We start from the raw sequence: 19601 nt of genomic DNA on the forward strand, positions 1-19601 counted from the left end.
CATCCCCTTCATCGCCATGTCCGACACCGCCTTCGCGCTCAAGTCGCCCCGCTTCGACATCGAAGAAGAGCCCGGCGACTCGCACTCTTCCTGCGGCCATCAATGGGTTGGCGCCTTCGAGCGGGTCCTGGGCGACCGTCAGAGCATGGCTGCAGAGCGCCCTTCTCGTCCGCCCGCAAAGTCGGTCGCCTCCAACAATACCATCGTCCAAACTCGCGATGCTAGATCCCTCTCGGCGCACCCGCCTTTGCATGACGAGCGCGCAAGCGAATCCTCCAGATCCACCACCGTCTCGCGCGCCGGGAGCTCCCATTCAAGCGGTCCAACCTCCCCCTCCTTGCGCGACCCCGCCTCTTCAGAAGCTCTTTCTCTGCCACCTCCTTCCGCAGATCTGCCTCCCGCCCTCGCCAACCAGCCTACCGGCTCCGAGGCAGAGTACAATGGCGGAGCACTCAGACGTTTCCGCACCAATTCCTCCAGTGGCAGCGTCTCGCTCATCTCGCTACCGCCTTCCTCCGCAGCGTCGACGACCAACGCATCCAACACAAGCTACAGCACCCCCCTCCAACCACGCCTCAAGCCTGCACCCTCTCCCCTGCACGTCGGCGCCCCACAGCTGGCCGACACTGTCGACCTCAGGGTGCTTTCCCAAGGGCCCGACCACGTCTCGGTCAACCTTCAAGACTGCCTGCGCTTCGAACAGACCTACATCAACCATGCTCCCAGCGTCCATCACGTCATGATCACCAACCACAGCACCGACCACAGCGCCATCGTCCGCCTCGAATCCGATCTTCGCCCCGGTCTCACATTCATGCGTCGCAAGCGCTCGGCTCCTCAGAACCAGTTCGAACCCGAAGCTTGGCCATCCAACAGCATTGCCTGGGCGCGCAAGGGCGGCTTCGTCCCCGCCAACCTCAGAGGTTGGAGGCACGTCCTCGCCAATCTCGAGAATGCCGACTCGTTCATCCTCGAGCCCAGCCAGACCACCAAGGTCTACGTCGTCCTTCGTCCCGCAGACTTTGTCGAAGAGGCAGAAGCGATCCAGTACAACACCGGCTGGCCGTACCGCGTGCCGCCGTCGCCCTCCACGCAGGCCACCTCGCGCAAGCCCTCCGAGTACGCCGCCTCTTCGGCCCTCCGTCCATCGCGTGCAGACTTGGTCAACGCCACCTCGCCCGTCTCCACGCCCGCCGCCTTCCGCGAGCAACAGCAAGGTAGCTTCAGTGCCGCCGTCTCGGATCAAGAGAGCACGGGCAGTGCCGCCGAAGAGCTCGGCCTCACTTCGCCGCGCTCCGCTCCAGAGCTGCATGGAAGCGTCGCCGCCTCACGTGCCAACACCTCGCGGCCCTTGTACCCGGCGTTTGGCCTTCGAGGCACCATCACCCTCTCCAGCTGGACAATTCCTCGTCATGACGGTGACGACGAGGCTAGCGTCGACCAAGCCCGTAGTCTTTCGCACAAAGGCGCGCAGGCCTCTTCGTCCGCTTCCAACCCGTCTTCGTCCCGTCCCGTCTCGTCGTACGGCGCACCCGCTGCAGCCTCAGCATCCGTCGCCTCGTCGACCGCCTCAGCTTTGCGCAGCCAGCCGGATGAGCGCGAAGTGCAGAGGATCCGCATTCCCGTCGCCGCGCAATGCTGCAGGCCTTTCATCGATGCTGCCATCGCTTCTGCCACCTTGCCACCGCACGCAAGCACGCAGACGAGCCACTCCGCCGCCATCTACCTCGACTTTGGCGATGTCATCGTCGGTCAGTCGCATGCTCAGATCCTCACGCTCCGCAATCTGGCCGAGATCGACTGCTTCTGCCAGGTCAAGCTCGAAGAGGCCGACAACATGCTGCAGACGCCGCCCGTCCATCTGACCAGCGCTGACAACGACGAGACTGTGCCTTCGGTCTGGGCAGCCGAGCAGGAGAATGCGACCTACGAGCCTCTCGTCCTGCCTCGTCTCGAGTCCAAGCAGATCAAAGTCTCGCTCAAGCCACAGGAACCTTGTCGCGATTATGAGCAGGTGCTCACCATCACCTCGCTACACAATTCGGCCAACAGCATCCGCGTCGTCATCCGGGCCAACATGCTGGGCACCGCCAAGGACGATGCCCTCGCCGTGCTTTCCGGCGACTCCCTCGACTTTGGCGACTGCTATGGCGGCCACTGGACAAAGCAGCTGCTTGTACTCAGGAACAATGCCGACGTGCTCCTCGACGTCTCCTTTGGCGTGCAGAAGGGGTACGAGGTCATGTTTCAGCTCGCCGAGCTCGCGCCACAGGGCGAAGACGAGGCGACAGATCAGGACGAGGTTCCACCGAGCTCCCACGTCAGCGAGATCTCCATCTCTTCTGCCAGCACGGGCGATCGCAGCCGCATCTCGGCAGCCGACAGCAGCAGTGCCGGATTCGGTGCGGATGCTGCGTCCAGTGCTTATGAGCACTCGCGACAGTCGGAGGCCGGCGGCGAGCACCACGCCACCGCGTCCGACTTTGCAAAGACGCCCACCCACTATGCACAAGTGCCGCAGGGCTCAGCCGGCTTGGAGCCGCCCAAGCTCGAGCTCCCAGCAGCGGATGGCGCCGCCGCCTGTGACCTGCTTCGCGGGCGCAGAGGCAGTGCTCAGACGGATGAGGACGGCGTCGATGCCTCTTCCGTCGCCTCTCAAGCGGGGTCGCGGTCCAACTCGCCCGTGCGCCCGTCCACGCAATCATCGGCAAAGCCGCAGCTCAGCGAGTGCCTCGCAACTTCGGCAGCAGAGGTGGCTCGTGCGAGCAAGGGCGAATCGCCGCAGCTCAACCTCATGGATCGCGTCCACTCTGGCCGTCCCGAATCGCTCGCTTCGGCCGCTAGCGACGTCGACCAAGCCAGCGTGTCTACCAATCCGCACAGCAACACCTCGTCCGCCTTTGCGTCTCGACCTGCTACTCGCGGACGTCCTGCCGAGTCGGAGCGCCATGAAGATGCCAACTCGATCCGCTCGGTCCATACTGCTCTTTCCCAAGACAGTCGGGCGGGCTCGTACCCTGCTGGATCATCGCATGCAGGGTCCTCGAGCGCCTCGACCCGCAATCAGCTTCGCCACCCAGTGGGAGCCGCCATTTCTGGGCTGCGCCACGTGGAGCATGCTCAGAGCAACCAGCTCGAGGAGCTCGTGCTTCGACCGGGAGGCGAGTACCGCGTCTTTGTCTCGTACCGCCCCGAGCGTGTCGCCTGGGATGCCGAGTTTTCCGGCGGCCGTCTCGTCGAAAGGACGTTCCGCATCTCGCTCGACTATTCGCGTGCGCGGCTCGCCAACGCCCGAAGCCGCGGCGGTCGCGAGCGAAGGATCGTGGTCTGTCACAGCCGCACGTGCACCTCCTTTATATCGATTGCACCCAAGATGATCGATCTCGGAGAGGTGCAGGTGGGCACGCGCAAGTCGGCCAACATTTCGGTCACCAACCGCTCCGAGCTGACGGCACGTGTCGACCTGCGCTTTGTCTCCAAGGTGCTCAGCATGTACCGAGACGAGGTGGCCATTCCGGCGCTCCAGACCGTCGAGCTCAAGGTCGAGTCGTTCCCGCGCAGAGTCAACGAGACGTATCGCAAGCAGATCACGGTGGCCAACTTACTCAACCGCCAAGGCGATCAGATCTTCGAGGTGCGCTCGCGCAACGTTGACAAGCAGCGCATCAGCTTCCACTCGCTCTTCTACCGCATCCTCACGCCGACCGGCTCCAACTACGTCGACTTTGGCGACGTCAACATCAACTCGATGCGCATGCGCACCTTCACCATCGAGAACATGTCGGACAAGAAGTTGTCGCTCGAGCTGAGCCCTGCGCATCCCGAAGACGTCACGCTGTACATCAAGGCTCCTGTCCCCGATGCCAAGTCCAGCAGCAGCCCAAAGCTGGAGGCCAAGGCGGGCGCATCCAAGTATGGCGACCAACAGTTGGACGGGCAAGGCACAGGAGCCGAGACGACCGAAGCAAATCAGGCATCCAGTGGAGGCGCCGTTGCAGGCAAGGCCAAGTCGAGCAAGCCCGCCATGAAGGGCGCCGATCTCAAGGAGCGCTTCCTCGAGACCATCTCGGTGGACTCGCCCACCACCGTGCGAACAGAGAATGCCTCTTGGAGGCTGGCGCAGAAGCACAGCCACTACCGCAAAAAGGACGACGGCAGTAGCTCTTCCGCGCAGAGAAAGGCACAGTCGTCCGGCAAGCCGAAGCCCAGCATCAACCTTTTTGCAGCACTCAAGAAGGGCGGCAAGGGCAGGATCACCGTCGCCTATGGCAAGACGGCGACGTTCAAGGACCGCACGCTGATCAGCGAGTTTGAGTATCTCGACCTCGCCACCGGCCCCCCGGTCGACGCACGTCGCATCCCTGCCAAGAGCAAGAAGTATGCGCTGCTCGAGAACATCACCACGGGCGGCAAGCCCAAGAGTCTCGGTCAAACCACGAGTCACAAGCACAATCACGACGACGATGGCACGAGCAGCGCCTCCAAGTCCAAATCGAGTGCCAAGGCAAAGGCGGCCGCCAGAGACCGCGATGCTGAATCGCAACCGGATGCTAGCCTGTCACCGAAAGCGAAAGCGTCGCGGGCCGCATCCTCGGTTCCACGGCTGCCGTCGCCGCTGGCCAGGGACATCCTTGATCAAGACAGTGCGGCCCGCACCGCCACCTCGAAGGAGTCGAGCCAGGGTGGCGCGAGTGCAGGAAGCAAGTCGCAGCCCGCTTCGGCCATCCGTCAGCATGGCAAGAGCGGCAAGGAAGGAAAGGCGGGTGAGTCGTCGGCTCGCGTGCACTTTTCGCCTGCACTGACGGGCAAGCGCAAGGCTGCACCGGTGCTGTCGAATCCCGTCGATGTTTCCCGCATGTCGCTCGAGGACCTGCTGGCGGCCGTCGAGGCCCAGCCGAGCCTGATGAGCACGTTCTTCTTAGGCACACCCGAGGCCGAGGAGCAATTCGTGCGCGCCGAGATCAATCTGCGCCGAGAGCTGCAGAGCTCGATCGATGCTGGCAAGCTGCTTCCGCTCGAGGTGCTCGAGGTGGCGCCGCATTCCGAGGGCCAGGTGATTGCCGTCTATCATCCGAGCGGCAGCACACGGCCGCACATCCAGGGCAACGCGCGCAAGCAAGACTCGCGCATCTTTATGCGGCTCATCGAGTTTGACATGGGAGTGGTGCGCGCGTCCGAGGAGTTCTCGGGCATGGCCGAGCTGGATGCCGACGAGCTGCCCGTGCGCGATCTGATGCTGCGAAGCAATACCTGTCGCAGCTTACTCGAGCTGGGGCAGCCGCACATCAACTTTGGCCACATGGAGAAGGGCGACTCCAAGACGCGTAAGATCCTCATCCAGAACCGCAGCGAGTGGGCGCTGCGCTACTGCATTCGCAAGAGCGGAAGCATTGCAAGCGGCGACATCAAGCTCAGCAGCGGGCGGTACGGCGTGGTGCCCGGGTACGGCAAGCGCGAGGTCGAGTTTGTCTTTTCGCCCTCCATGTCCGGCCCGTTCCAGGAGAAGCTGGTGGTGGAGAACGTGGCGGATCGCGACAACGACCAGACGGTTGTGCTCAAGGCCAACGTGCGCAAGACGCCCAACTTTGCCGTGGACCCGGGTGCGATCAACTTTGGCGCGTGCAGTCCCGGCAAGCTCTCGACGCCGGAGAGCTTTGTGCTCACCAACACCACGGCCAAGTCGCGCTCGTTTGTGATCGCGATCGACACGCACGATCTGCTGCACCAGCGCTGCCTCATCGACGTGGGGCTGAGCATCGCCAGCGACGATGACGTGCGCGGCACGCTGTCCAAGGAGGAGGAAGAGGAGATCGAGAATCTGTCTCAGAAGCTCAAGATCGCTAGCAGGAAGGGCAATGCCGAAAAGGTCAAGAAGTACGAGGAGAGGTTGACGGCGTTGGGTGTCAAGCTCCCGAGTCTGACGCCGGCAGCCTCTGCCACGCCATCCGAGACCGCCAGCGCGTCCGAAGATCCAGGCGCCGCGGCTACGGCTGGCGGTGGTTCTGACCAGGCAGAGGCGCAGGTAGGATCGCCGACGGACGCGTCCGAAGTGACGGCGCCTGCGACAGCGGCAGCGAATGCGGACAAGCCGAGGGAACTCAAGCGGATCTCGTCGACGGTGACGTGTTCGCTCGGGCCGAACCAGAGCAAGCGTCTGATTCTGCGCGTGCGGCCGAGCGCGGTGCAGTCGGCCATCCCGTCCAACACGAGCGACCCGGGCGACCGGCGCACACAGCACAAGTCGGGCATGGAGGAAGTGTCGGTGCCCGTGCGCGTGCACGAGGTGAAGAACCAGGACGAGACCAAGATCGTCGTGCTCATGGCCACTGTCGAGTTTGATCTGCCCAAGAGCGGGCCTGGCTGCAGCATCGTCGGCGCCGACTGCGCAGTCAAGCCCGAAGAGTTCCCCGCCGACGCAGTCTTGTTCTCGTCTTCCGAGTAGAGGCGACAACGTAGCACGGTGTCTTTCGAGACAGCAATGAACAATGTATTTGGATTGAACGTCAGTGGCTGGGATGCGTTGCTGATTGTGGCTGTGGGTTGAACTTGAGCGATTGGGAGTGGCGTCTTGTCTCGCTTGGTGGAGCGAGGCTCTTGCTAGCCAGTCGGAGGTACGTCGCACTTGTTTGCGTGCCGTCGCTGGTCTCGATTGCCTTCCCCTAGCCAGACATTGTGGTTATGCAGGCTCGATTGTGCACAAGCAGCCGAATCGCACATTCGCCATGGCTTATGACGCGGAGGATCAGGCGGGGTGCGAGGCAATCTTGCCTTGCGAGGGCAAGCGGCGCTGCTCCTCGCCAAGGTAGAGGCGCTTGAACAGGACAACGCTCGTAGCCACCAGCAGCGGGAATGACACCATAATCGTCTGTGGATGTCGGCAAAGTCGGAGTTGCAGGGGCAAGCTGTCAGTACCGGACACAACACAGTGCGGGAAGGGTCCAACTTACCCTGATACGCCTCTGCTCGGGCGTGAGAGGAATGCGCGCCATCTTGGGCCAGATGAAGCCGCGGTGGTCGCAATGCAGTCGTTGCGGGAAAGCTGGGAGCCAACGAGGATCAAAAGTGCCAAGTCAGAGCCAGGGTCTGAAGATGCCAGCTGCCGAATTCCGAACCGGCAAACCAATCCCGATCGGAATCGTTCATCGGGAAGGGTTCGCGCCAAATTCTGAAACAGGCACCAGGGCGCAGTCAACTTCTAGCCGCCACCAGCGGCGAGCTTGCACGATATGTCACATCGAATAGCGCGAGCCTGGCCCCTCACCGGATGTCCCAGCGCTTTCGGCGGTGACGGTTGCCTTGCGATGTGAGACGCCTTGCGCCTTGGCACGGAGGTCAGGTAGCAGCAGTGGGCAGCTGGCCCTGCGCTCAAAGGCCGTTGAGGCTCGTTCTACCGCCCCGACTGGGCGAATCGCTCCGCTGCGTGCTCCGCTAGCCTTGGCAGTCGTCCACCATCTCGTTTCTTCACCTTCACCTCGCAAGGCATCGTTGATCGATGCACTCGTAGCGTATACCCTTTTCCTTCACCAAGTTGTCTAGCTGGACTAGACACAACGCTTCGCTCTCGTATTCCTGCCAACAACCGACTTGACCTACCTGGTCTCTTCACACAGGATGACCTCTATTATCAGCGCAGGTCGGGACACGGAGGGGCTTGGAATCGGAATCGGGCTCGGTATTCCGATGGATGTGGTCAAGCCAGCATACGGCGAAGGGCTGGGATTGATGGCCGAGTCGGGCATGTGTTGGCCGTACACGGCGCGTCATCACAGCAGCACCCTGTACCGCGGAGGCACGGCGTACGACTCGTCGCCGACGCTCAGCAGCTCGTCGGCCTCTTCAGACTCGACGCAGGACAGGCGGGTGATGCACACATCTGCAACGCACGATGTATTGCTCAGCTACCTTTCGCCGGCACTGTCGAATGCCTCGAGCGACTCGGACGCAGAAGTTGCACCAAAGAAAGTCTACTTGCTCTCGAGCGGGACCAAGAATCCGGTATGGAAGCAGAGAAGGTGCCGCTCGGAAACGTTCAAGTTCCCACTGCCACCCAGTGCGCGAAGTAAGATTGCACCTCTCAAATCGGCGCTGCGTCCCAGCCAGCGATCTTCTATCCAGCAAGTCGGTGCGAGTCCTCCGCTGAGGGTACATTTGGATGCATGGAAGCGCAGGTCCAACCTTTCTCCTGCACTCGAGCAGGCCGAGCCCACGTCGGGCTGGTCGCCGTACTCATCCCACGCACCCACGCCAAGGCCCGTCTCGCAGGATCTCACGCACTCCGTCCTCGCCTCGGACGCGCGTCCGCCATCGTGCAACGCCACCGCCGCTCTTCCAGCGTACTCGCCTCCGGAGCTCACCTCGGCGTCGTCGTGCTCGGACTCGTCGCGCACGCTCGTGAGCGACACGGACGAGTCGGATGCCGAAGCGTTCGGTGCCGACGCAGCCAAGCTGGCCCGGCTGCACGCAAGCCTCTTTCTGCTCGACCGCAACGTGTCGGAGCTGCCGCTGTCGCTTGCCGACAAGCGCGCCGCAGACTTGGGCGGATCGGTCGAGGAGAAGATGGCATACCTGTGCGGGCTCGGATACAGGTACAGACGGACGAGCGGGAGGCATGCGCGCAAGGCGTCGGCTGAGCTGCAGGCTAGCAGGGAGCAAAAGGCCGATGTGGGCGCGTGGTGGAGCGAGGACGACGAGCCGGCCAAGGGAGAGGTGCAGAGCTACGCGCCCGTGCTGGCAAGGGCGGTGCGCGTGGTGTCAAATACGGCAAGTGCCGTGACTTCGAGCTGCTCGAGCCCCATCCTCGCCGGGCCACTAGCCGCCCACACGGAGGAAGTTGAAGGAGATGTGACGACGCGCCCAAGGATAGAAGAAGAAGCGCTGGGAGGCGAGTTCAGCTACCTTGTCCAGGAGTCACCCGTGAAAAAGGCATCGAAAGTCGAGATGGACTTCGTCAGGGACGCCAACATGTCTCCGCCGCTCAGCACGCCCGAGCTGGAGCTGGAGCTGGGCGGATCGCCGCTGCTGCTGGATGGGCTGCCCTCTCCAATCGCTCCCAGCCGCACGCCGTATCGACTCGAGCTGTCTTTCTCTCCACGCACGCACACGGTGGAAGGGATCTCCGGCTGCCGACCACTCGTCTACAAGTCTGCGCTCCCCTCGATGCAGACGTCTGAAGTCTCACTCGCTCCTCCAGCCAAAGCAGCCTCGGTGGACCGGACCTCACCTGCTGCGGCTGGACGGGTTGGCATGTCGACCTCGCAGTCGTGTCCTGCGCTACTGGACGAGGGGCCTGCAACGATCGAGCGAGCCACACGCGCCGTTGTTGGCGGGTCGGTCCTCGCACGTCCACGACCCGTCCGCGGGCAAGCTGGATCGTTCTTCTCGCGCGGTTCGGACACACCCATCGAACCCGCGGTCCCGATCATTGCTCGTGCACGACCCGTTCGCGCGGCTGCGGACCACCACTCGTTCACGAGCCAGACGGCGGTGCGCAAGCGCAAGCCCAGCGCCAAGTTGAGCGTGCAAGCCACGGTGCCTGCGTTGCCCGCGGTGCGCGTGCCGCTGCGCAAGAGCTCGCTCGACCTGCGCACGTCGGTGCATCCCAACACGGTGTGCGACGACCCCCGCGCACAGCGCCTCTACTACTCGTCGGCCACCGCATATCTCAGCCAGCCTGTGGCTGACGCTGCCGACGCCGCACGTGCCCGTCGCAACCGCCCAACGTTGCCCAGCTCCACATCCATGCCTGTCCTCACCCCCGCCGCTGCACGTCCACTCAAGGGCATCCTGCTCAACCACCGTGCCACTGTCAACTCCGCTCTCTGACCCCATGTGCAATGCAATTCATGATTCCCGCTAGATCGTGTCGAAGATGGCATCGAGTTGACCGTCGATCTTGCGCTTGGTGCTCTTTTCCTTCCTCGACGTCGCCACCACGATGGGGCTATGCTTCTCCACCACCGGCTGCTGCGCGTCCTTGGGTGGAGGTGGTTGGGATTGGATGGCTTGTGTCCATTCGCGCATTTTGCCCTTTCGCAAGAGCTGCAGCTGGAGCTTGTTGGTAAAGTACCCCGCATAGGCGCCGCGCAGGATCGTGTCGGACTTGTCCACCACCGTCTTTGCGATTTTTTCCTTCGAGTAGCCGTCGGCTGTGTACCAGAGCTGATCCGCCAGACGGCTGCCGTACTTGTCGCCGCAGAAGTGCGCAAGCTGCGCCACGAGTGCGCCGCCGAGTTTGCGGCGTCGATTCGCCTGTGCGGCATCCAGACCGGTGGTGGCGGGTGTGGTCGGCGGTGTGAGGGCGGCGATGAGCGTGTGTACCGCCGTCGGATTGCGCGCAAACGGCGCAAGCGTCGGCAGCGCAAGCAGCGATTCGAGCACCAGCGCGCTTCCAAACACCTCGACCCGCTCTACCGGTGCGGCAGCAGTAGGCCTGCCAAAGGTGCGCTTGACCGGCGCCCGTGGCGGTGCACTGGGTCCAGGAAGTCGCAGCAGAGACTGCAACAACAAACTGCCCTGAACAGTGGCTTCGGCCGTCGGCACTTCGTACTCGGCATCCATGGTCCATGCCACCTGCTCCTCGTCCGACTCCGCCTGCGCTTCGCGCTTCTTGGCGTACTTGGCTTTCGACTTGGCCTTGGATTTGGACAGCGGCTTTCCATCGCGTCCGCGCTTCTTACCCGCCTGGTCGCCAGCCTCATCGTGCCTGAGATGCGCTGCGAATGTGTGCAGATACGCCTTGCGCGTCTTGAGTGCCAGCACTGCAGGCACCAACAGCTCCATCCCCTCCTCCCCCTCCGCCTTGGCCTTGAGCCTAAACGCACCCAACACCACCCCCGAAACCGCCCTGACCAGCTCCCTCGCCTCGTCTCCCTCCACGCCCGCAGCAGGATCGCACAGCTGCCCTACACGCTCGACCGCAGCTTGCAGGCACCCGATCATCTGCTCCTTGACCATGCCCGTGGCAACCTTGCCCATTTCTGCGATGGCGGGCGCAAGCTCGGCGGCCGAAAGCCGACGCAGCAGCGCCGCCACAATGTGGTTCGCTGCAGGGTGGATGCACAGCTTGGCCATACGGCCGTGGATGTAGACCGCAAAGAAGCGCGCGGCGGTAGCGGCAGGTGCACGCTCGAGTGCCAGCTGCAGCGCGTGCGACGCCACACTGTCGCGCAACGACGTCTCGAGGTACACATCGCGCTCCGCTTCGCCCTCGCCTGCCGTGTGCGGCTTGGAGACGAATCCGCCCAGGAAGAGGTCGACGAGCGAGCCGGACCATTTGTCCTCATCGGCGGCGTCGCCCAGTGCGTCGACCTCGGCGTCGATGAGAAGCTGCAGCAGCGGCGACGCGACGGCATCCGCCGCCCAGCGTCGCACAACGTCCGTGCCTGCTTCGCCGAGGATCTCGCTGCGCAGCGTGGCGGCACGGTTGTACAGCAGGTCGGGAATGACCACGAGCAGGTCCTCTGCGCCACTGCCCGCTACCGAGGTGGGTGCCTTGCGCGTGCGGAACTTTGCGCTCCTGCGCGATCGGAGATCCGCCGCCGCTGCAGCGTGCACCGACGACGATGTGTCCGTCTGGATGTTGCGCCCCATGAGCACGCACAGCAGCGAGCGGAGCACATGCGATCCAAACGCGTCCGAAACGAGCGCCGCCAGCTGAGCCTGATCCGACGCGAGCTCCTCGGCGATATCAAGGATGAGCTGGGTGGCGGAGCGCAGCACGCCGTCCTCGTTGACGATGGTCGCCGTGTCGCTGGCAAACGCCGACGATGCAGCCGCCATGCCATTCGTGGCAGAGCTGTGGCGGTGCTGGTGCTGGAGGAAGTGCTGCTGCGTGGCGTGCTCGAGCGTGACGGCAGGCTGCAAGGTGGCCAGGCATGCCTGAACGACGTGGCTGGCGAATCGGTGTTTGGACAGCACGGCAAAGTTACCTGCGAGGCGGTCGACGAAAACGCGCAGGGGTTTGGCGGGCAGGCGATGCAGGATGGCCTCTACGATGAGCGAGGTGTCGGGGTCGGTCGAAAGGAGCAGCTCCTTGCCGTCCATCTCCTTGAGGGTTGCCTGCAGCAGCAGCGCCAGCTCGTCTTCCTGCTCATCGTCGCCATTGCCAGCCGGATGTGTCGCATCTGAGCCGCCGGACGAGGCGGCAGCGAGCGCAGTCAGAGTCGACTTGGCCGAGTAGCCCTGCGCTTCGAGCTCGGTGGCACGCTCCCAACCCGCACGCAGGTACGCCTTGAGCTCGGCATCGACGTAGCCAAAGGGAGCCTCGTGCTCCGCCTTGCTCGATCGCTCTCCCAGGCGCACCCAGTTGGGCTGGCCATCTTCTTGCTGAGGCTGCTGTGTGCTTGCATCCGCCGCTGTGGTCGTGTTGTCGAGGGCGATGTAGTCGGCTTGCGTCTGGGTTTGATTCGAGGTGGATGCTACAGGTTGTTCGTGCTTGGACTCTGACTCTTCCTCCTGCAGCTTTCGAAGCTTCGAGGGCTTCTTGCCCCTCTGTCTGATCTTGGGCGGCATGGCTGTGAGATGAAGGTGCGATGCCGAATGAGATGGACGAGAAGTAGGATGAATTGAACCCTTACTTGGGCTTCGGCCAGTTGCTCAAAATTCGCGCTGCGCTGTTGCGTCTTCTCGCGAAAAAATCCACTTTCGCGGCCAAAATTTGGCTTATGTAATCGCTTTTTGGAGGTTGGACCCTGACCCGCCAAAACGTCGGCTCTCCGCTCACACTCAACTTCCACAGCCGCCACGCGCTGTACAGCGATTCAGGTCATCGTGTGATTGCTTGCGACGATCGCTTGCCTATCCTACCGAAGTCACGCAGCATCTCGTGCTGACATTCGGCCATCTCGCTATCCTTGAGCACGATTGTAGCGGGTCTAATAGGACATTGCAATGTCGAGACAGTGCACTGCGGTCGTGGCAGAAAGTCGGTCGACACTTGACGATGCGAGTTGGCAAAAGTGGCCAACGGGTCGAGCTTGCTTGCCATAAGGCGATGATCCAATCAGATCGATCAGGGCGCCGCCAACGTAGCGTGCTGCTCATTCGGCCCTGGGCTTGACGTCGGCGGATGCTGCCTGAAGCGCTTTGACAGCGGCGGCGTGTCGCTGGCGCAGCTTGTTGTTGATCCTGGGAAGATTGGAGATGATCGTCGAGAAGAGTCAGAGAGTTGATATCAAACATGTCACGTCATGTTCGTAAAGACGTACTTGCTAGCGTTGCGGTCCGAAAGCTCGGGTGCCTCGAGAAAGCGAGGGATATTGTCGAGAGCACACTGCAGCTCAACGTCGAGCAAGGCTTTCTGTGTTGGTGTCCGAGAGTGTGTGTGTGTGCGTGTGATCATGAGCGTCAGAGGATGCTTTCAAGAAAGACTTCTACAAAAAAGATCGTGATCAACTGACCATCTCTTCATTGGACCAGCCTTTGGGAGGGGCTCGCTGCTGTGCGATGAGAATGTGGTCCAGAGTCAGCACGACGCGAGTCATTGCATACGGGTCGATAGAGAGCGGCGGAAGGACCTACCGTGATCTTTCGCTGCTTTCGGGGCTTCCCGTCTGCGTTTTCGTTGTCGCGACCCGCCTCGAGCTTCGCCTCGATATGCTCCCGCTTTGCTCGGATCGCGTCCGGGCCGTGCTCTGGAACGAGATCAGCCTTAGCCATGACTGGTAGGGGAATGCGCTGAGCCTTAGCTGGAGCCATCTAGGTCAGCAAGTGCTCTTGGGAAGCGGCTTCGTGTGTATTCAATAGATCTTTGCGTCTCCGAGGCCGGCTCGATATGTGTGATATAATAAGAAGAGCGAAATCCTTCGGAAGCGTGACGGATTCGATCCAGTGCTTGGGACCTTCGAGATGTTGAAAGGGAGGATGACGTCGAGTGGATAGCTGGGCATTGGGCGGCTGATCATTCTTATAGATGTTCTCGTGGAGGCCGTCTCGCTGGCGGACATGTTTACCGCACATCCGCACATCCGCACATCGCACCGACAAAAGCCACATCCGCACTCGCGTGATCTACTGACCTGCAGCGAATGCGTCTGGTCATTGCTAGCAGTGCATTCACAGCCTTCCAACTCTAATCCAAAGCTTGCTGCCGACCAGCCGCGGACAACACAATGCGGCAGTCCAGAGCGGGTGTGATAGGAGGAAAAGGCCTTGTTGGCGACAGACCTCCGTCTCATGGCGCGAGTTAAAGTTCAGATTAAGCTCGGATGGCTGCAGCTGCTCATTCGTTTTATCCATCACAGCCGCACTTGGACGCACAACAGGCGAGCTTGCTCCGCACGCTTTTTGGATTTCCGCGTGACGACGCACCACATCAAAAGTCCGGCACCGGACGGCCGTAGTAGATAGGCCATGGGTAAGGCGAGTAGATGTGTCTGTACCAGAGCGTTCCGCAACGAGACGGAAGCAAGCAACCATCCAGACAGCGTCAGTACGAGTCTATCCCAAGAAACTCCGGGCGGCACGGAACTTACTTGTCGTATACATAGGCCTCGGGATCGATCAGCGAGGTCGGATATCGCATCGGCTCTGCATACGTCTCGGCGCTAATCAGGAAAGACCGCAAAATGTCAGCTCGATCGGCATCAAAGTCAGCCTACTGCGCTGGTGTGCACTTACATGACGAAGCGTGTAAACTCGTTGGTGTCCGGGTCGAGCGGCTCCTTGGGCACCACGAGCTTCATGGTCTGCAGCTCGGTGTCCGTCACCGTATACCTCGACACCCTGACGTACGAGATCCTCTCGAGTCCGCGGAAGCCAAGGTATTCGCACCATCTGCCAAAGTCCGTCGGCTCCACATCCTGCATCTTGCCGTCTTCAAACAGGATCTTGTACGGCGCAGGCCGTTCCGCGTGCGGCTTGGTCACCACGTAACCCAGGAAAATAGCTGGGTGCGGATAGGCTTCGCGGAGGATGCGCGCGATCTCGGTGGTCTGCAGTTCGCGGTCCAGCGGATCCTCCTCCTGTCCGTTGTGCGACACGATCACATGCGTCGGTGTGCCGTACAGATCAATCACCGCATGGATCGCCGGGGCTAGCTCTCCGCCTGGCGATGGAAGCAGGTGGTGTGTCGAGTTGATGATCGGGAACTTGGAGAACAGCGCCGCTCCCCACGTGTGCTTGCTCGGAGCCGGTCCAATGTCGGCGTACATCTTGAGCTCCTCGGCGAGATACTGCGTCAGGTCGCGATTGCCAAATACCGGCCGATGCAGATCCGACTCGACCAGGCCGAACAGGTCCATGTCGAGCGTCTTCATGATCGACGCCATCCGCCGCGAGCTGTCGCGCATGTGCTGGTCGAGCGCAAAGTGCACCGTCCACATCCCCGCGGTCACCAGACGATGCTCGGCATGGTGCGGAGCGATGGACGACGATGGAACGATGCGGTAGAGGGGCACCAAGTTGCCGACCAGGCCGATCAGCGCCATCAGCAGGCAGATGTAGTACGTCGACCCCGAGCGCGCCGCATTGCTCAGGCGTGCTGCCTTTGCCGACTTGCTATCGTCCGCAACCTGCGCCGTCCGCTGCCCGCTTTGACTGCGACTTGCCCGGAGCCGGGCGCTGTCCACTCGACGCGCGTTGGCGAGGCCCAAACCCAAGAGCACGAGCTGCACCACAAGCATGAAGCCCGTCCTCTCGCGCAAGACCTTGCCGCCAGGCACGAACGCATAAGCGACCGTCAGGACGCCCATGAATGTGAGCACGTTGGCAGCGAACCAGCCGAAGAGCAGCACCTTGATCGGATCATGGCGCATGGCAGCCGAAATGATGGGGAACGCCATAGGCGGCAGGCTCAGCGCCATGCCCACCGCACCCACGAAGCTCGTCCAGTCGGCCGTAAAGTACAAGAGCGCTGCCGACGCGCATTGCACGAGGAACAGCGTGATACGGTATCCGAAAGTGGTCCAGCGAGTGGCAGCGAGCGACGAAAAGGCCATGGTGATCAGAATGATGCAGCCATGCGGGATGGCCATGGGTCCTCGCACGGGATACCCAGTCCAGCCCCAAGCGATCATGGTGCCCGTGTCCGTGAGGAATGTGTGGAGCGCGTAGAGTAATGCTCCCACGCCCAGCGCCGCCATCGTGAAACTGCCGTTTGATTTGGAACGGGCGGGGGCGGTACGACTGCTCTGGCGGCGCTGTAGGCTCGGAAAACGGTCGTACTTGGGGCGAACGGCCATTTCGGCGATGGCAACAAGCGCCAGCGCGAGGAGAAGCGCGTTGTGCCCGCCATTCGTCGAGTCCATGAAGGGCCACGCCGGGTTGTTGCTGTGGTTGGCGTACTTGGCAAGATTGCTTGCAAGCAGGCCGATGAGCCAGATGCCCAGCTTGACGGACAAGCGGTCGGTCTCCCAGGCGGCGCCCCACTCGAGTGCAAGGAGCACGGCAAGCAGCGCATTGGAAAAGGCCACGGCGACCAGCCGCACGAGCGGGTTGGCGACACACCAGCTGGCTTGGCCCGCGAGCGACAAGAGCCAGCCAAGCGCTTTTGCCTGCGACGAAACAGGTCCCACAGTGGAAGCGCCGCTGCTAGATTGCCGCCTGACGCGCGAACGAAGTGCCGGTAAGGCCAGGGTGAGGCCGAGACCTAGGACTTGCGAGATGAGCAGCGCCTCGTGACCACCAATCGCAAGGTTGTAGACGCTGACTGCGGGTCGCAATCGAGGCGAGGGTCGATTCGGGGCGGCGAAGGTGCGAAGATACAAGGCGAATCAGAAATTCCGCAGCACCGCAGTTACCTCGTGGTCTTGACTCACAGTAGAAGATCATTGGATGCAAGGCGGTCAGCGCCGTCCAAAAGCAGAAAGCTGAGGTGGCGGAACAGGAAAGGGTGTCAGTACCAAGCAGATCAAGTTTTCCGACGGAGCGCTCATGCATACGTACCTAGGTAGCTGTCCGACATTAAGGCGATGATGGCGCGGAGGCTGGTCGGAGACGCGAGACATTCGAAATCATCGCCGAGAACGGGATCCACCGCATCGTCTTCATCTGTGGCAGCCTTAGGAGGTGCGCTTTGTTGACTGTGCGGCGCAAGGAAGACCAGGCCAAGTCCGTTTGAATCCAGGCGGTATCGGAAGATGGTCGCAGTGAGATTGATTGAAAGTGATGCAAATGGCGAAAACAAGAGGAGATGACCGTCAGCTTGAGATCGATCGATGGCGGCTGAGCAGGATGCCAGTCCAGGATCACACGCGAGGCAAGAGATCGTACCCGTCTGCGCCGGCGCCAAGCTGTGAGGCGGACCAAGCGCCGGAAGCGATGGCATGATGGCGACCGCCTCGAGCCCATGCGCCATCGATGAGACGTCGACCCTCGGGTCCGTATGCTGTGTCGCGCGCTGCCGAGGTGCTTGACGACGGCTCTAGTTTGGGAGCTTCTACGATATGGATCTCGAAACGCGAAAGGTCGTAGACGCTAGCCGCATCGAAGAGGAGGTCCTGTATGCAGACCCAAGTAAAAGGAGTCAGTGCGAGGTGCAATGCGTAGGCCGGTGCGCATCAACTTGCACCTACAAAGATGATGAGTCCCCATTCAAAGTAGGCATAGTAGGAATAAGCACCCGGAACGCGCAGCGCATTGTGACGGTAGAAGAAGTAGCCCATGAATGGGGTGCATGCAAAGAAGGAGAAGCAGGCGATCCTGCGCATGCGCCGCGCTTTTGCCGCCAGCGCGTCCTTGGATGTCGAGTCAGAAGCACCTGCGCGGGGTGACACGCTTGGTTGGGCCAGACTGCCACTTGTGATGAACATCCACGGTGGCGTGAGAGCGAGGTAGAGGAACATGGCGATGTCGTGAAAGAGGTGATCGTCGGTGCTGGTGACGTACACCCACCCTCCACACGCAAGGGTGCGGAGCACGCCGACGAAGAGCAGGATGGACGCCTTGGGCGAGCGGTTCGGTGTGGAAAGCGAGACGAGCAGGGCGGAGAGGAAGACGAGCGCAAAGCGCGGACCTGCCATGAGCGCGATGCCGACTTGGAAGATGTTGCGTTCTGGATACCAGTCGCCGATGGTGGCTGACACCGAGGGCCACCACTCGTCGGGATACTGAGCCACGTGATTCTTGACGACTTTTTGGTAGTGAAGCGAGAGTGCGGTGATGAGGGCGCCGAAGAAGGCGAGGAAGCCCATGATGGTGTGCACGTGGGAGACGAGGCCTCCCGAGAGGACCACCAGAGGCGGCGGCCGCCCATGCGACGAATGGACGTCTGACGGCATCGTTTTCGAGCACGGTCGAGGTCGAGTGCGAGCGAGCCGCCACGTACGGACCGCGAGCCACTGTCGGTGCGGATTTCTCGAGCTCTTCGGACACCCGCTTCGTCGTCAATTTGAGTGACGGCGATGGTGTTGCTTCAAAGAGGATCGTGGAAGACGAGAAAGGCAGCCGCGAGGAAGTGGAGACCCTTGCGAGACTACTTAGACGCTGTGGGGCTCTGCGCGAGACGCCCGGATCGACTTCGGCTCGAGCCGATGCTCCGACGCACGGGCATGCAACGCCGGATTTCCAGCTCCAGCTCCACATCGCAGGATGCAGAACGCGTCTCTTCAACGCCAGGTCAAGTGAGGATTTTCTTGAGGGCAGGAATTTGGCAGGCGAGAAAAGCTCCGCGTAGGATTCGGAACAAGGCCGAAGCCGGAGCTTTGCTTGGCGGCCTTCTGCATCTCGGAGCCTTTGCGCCGGTGGACAGAGATGAAGGCGGGCGAATCGATGGACCTCGGTGCCTTTGACCCGATGGCATGGTTATGGCAGTCCCGATCTCGATGCGAACCTCGACCGTGACCTTGTCCGCACGGTGAAGCTGTTGAAAGGTCGCCTGCAATCATGTGAGGGACCTCTGTCTCACTCGCTTAGGGGAGTTGCTCCTGCCAAGCCGTGAGAGTGCTTAGGCGACTGTTTGTTGCCCACGGCTCGCGGTGTGCGGCTAGGATCGACCCCTTGCAGACTTGCTCGCGAGTCCACCTCGCGACGCTGCCATCATATCATCCTAGACTCAGCATACGTTGGCTGCCATCTCCATATCTACTGATGTCAGCTCAGGCATGCAGTGCCTATCCTGCCGCATGATGGCCGCCTACGATTCGCACTGGCCCTTTCGCCAAGATAATGGAGAGATGGCCTGCTTGATCCGTGATCAGGGCCATCGTCACAGAAGAGCCACATTGCACACATCCATCATCTCGAGCTTGAGCCTGATGACGGCAGGGGCTGCTCACCGCGGCTCTGCGTCGATGCGTCGAGGAGGATAGCCGAACAAACATCGGGAGGCTCGCTTGGTCCTGCGGGTTCCGCTCAACCTCGCCAGGCCGACTGGAGATGCTGCGACATCATCAGCAGAGACTGGCTTGCGCCGATCAGGGGAACGCGCCCTGCCTCCCATTTGGCTGGCTGGCTGGCTGGGTCTTGGGCTCCTTGCATGCGAAATGTGCGGCGGCGACCCTCAGCCTGCAAGCGAAACCAACACTTTTTTCCAAGCCTGCTGCCCTGAATCGACCGACACGCGCCTCGCCTCGCCTTTGTCGCAGCGCGTCGCTTAGACCCTTTGGATTCCGTCGCGCGTTTCGGATGGCGGCGAGCTGGACGTGTGCGTTGCAGCTGCGATTTGG

The 19601-nt window shown here is 61.8% G+C and overlaps 4 protein-coding genes across 4 annotated transcripts; 2 read left to right on the forward strand and 2 right to left on the reverse strand.

The window, feature by feature from the left end:
* Positions 1-16: 16 nt before the first annotated feature.
* On the forward strand, positions 17-6442 carry PAN0_010c4040 (uncharacterized protein; the record flags this gene model as incomplete). The annotated part of the gene is made up of 1 exon (XM_014800495.1): positions 17-6442. One exon carries the CDS (start codon positions 17-19, stop codon positions 6440-6442), a length of 6426 nt encoding a protein of 2141 aa, XP_014655981.1.
* A 1169-nt stretch (positions 6443-7611) lies between these two features.
* On the forward strand, positions 7612-9822 carry PAN0_010c4041 (uncharacterized protein; the record flags this gene model as incomplete). Its single annotated transcript, XM_014800496.1, has 1 exon — positions 7612-9822. The coding sequence occupies one exon, from the start codon at positions 7612-7614 to the stop codon at positions 9820-9822; it is 2211 nt and encodes a 736-aa protein (XP_014655982.1).
* Positions 9823-9852: 30 nt separating this feature from the next.
* Positions 9853-13656, reverse strand: PAN0_010d4042 (ARM repeat-containing protein; the record flags this gene model as incomplete). Its single annotated transcript, XM_014800497.1, has 6 exons — positions 9853-12512; positions 12805-12973; positions 13059-13125; positions 13206-13297; positions 13398-13436; positions 13519-13656. The coding sequence occupies 6 exons, from the start codon at positions 13654-13656 to the stop codon at positions 9853-9855; spliced, it is 3165 nt and encodes a 1054-aa protein (XP_014655983.1).
* Positions 13657-14311: 655 nt separating this feature from the next.
* Positions 14312-18519, reverse strand: PAN0_010d4043 (calcofluor white hypersensitive protein; the record flags this gene model as incomplete). Its single annotated transcript, XM_014800498.1, has 8 exons — positions 14312-14372; positions 14472-14543; positions 14617-16645; positions 16755-16805; positions 16882-17018; positions 17209-17435; positions 17511-18154; positions 18204-18519. 8 exons carry the CDS (start codon positions 18517-18519, stop codon positions 14312-14314), a joined length of 3537 nt encoding a protein of 1178 aa, XP_014655984.1.
* Between the last annotated feature and the right edge of the window lie 1082 nt (positions 18520-19601).

The sequence above is a fragment of the Moesziomyces antarcticus genome (genome assembly GCF_000747765.1).
Source record: "Moesziomyces antarcticus DNA, scaffold: scaffold_v10010, strain JCM 10317, whole genome shotgun sequence".
Lineage (NCBI taxonomy): Eukaryota > Fungi > Basidiomycota > Ustilaginomycetes > Ustilaginales > Ustilaginaceae > Moesziomyces > Moesziomyces antarcticus.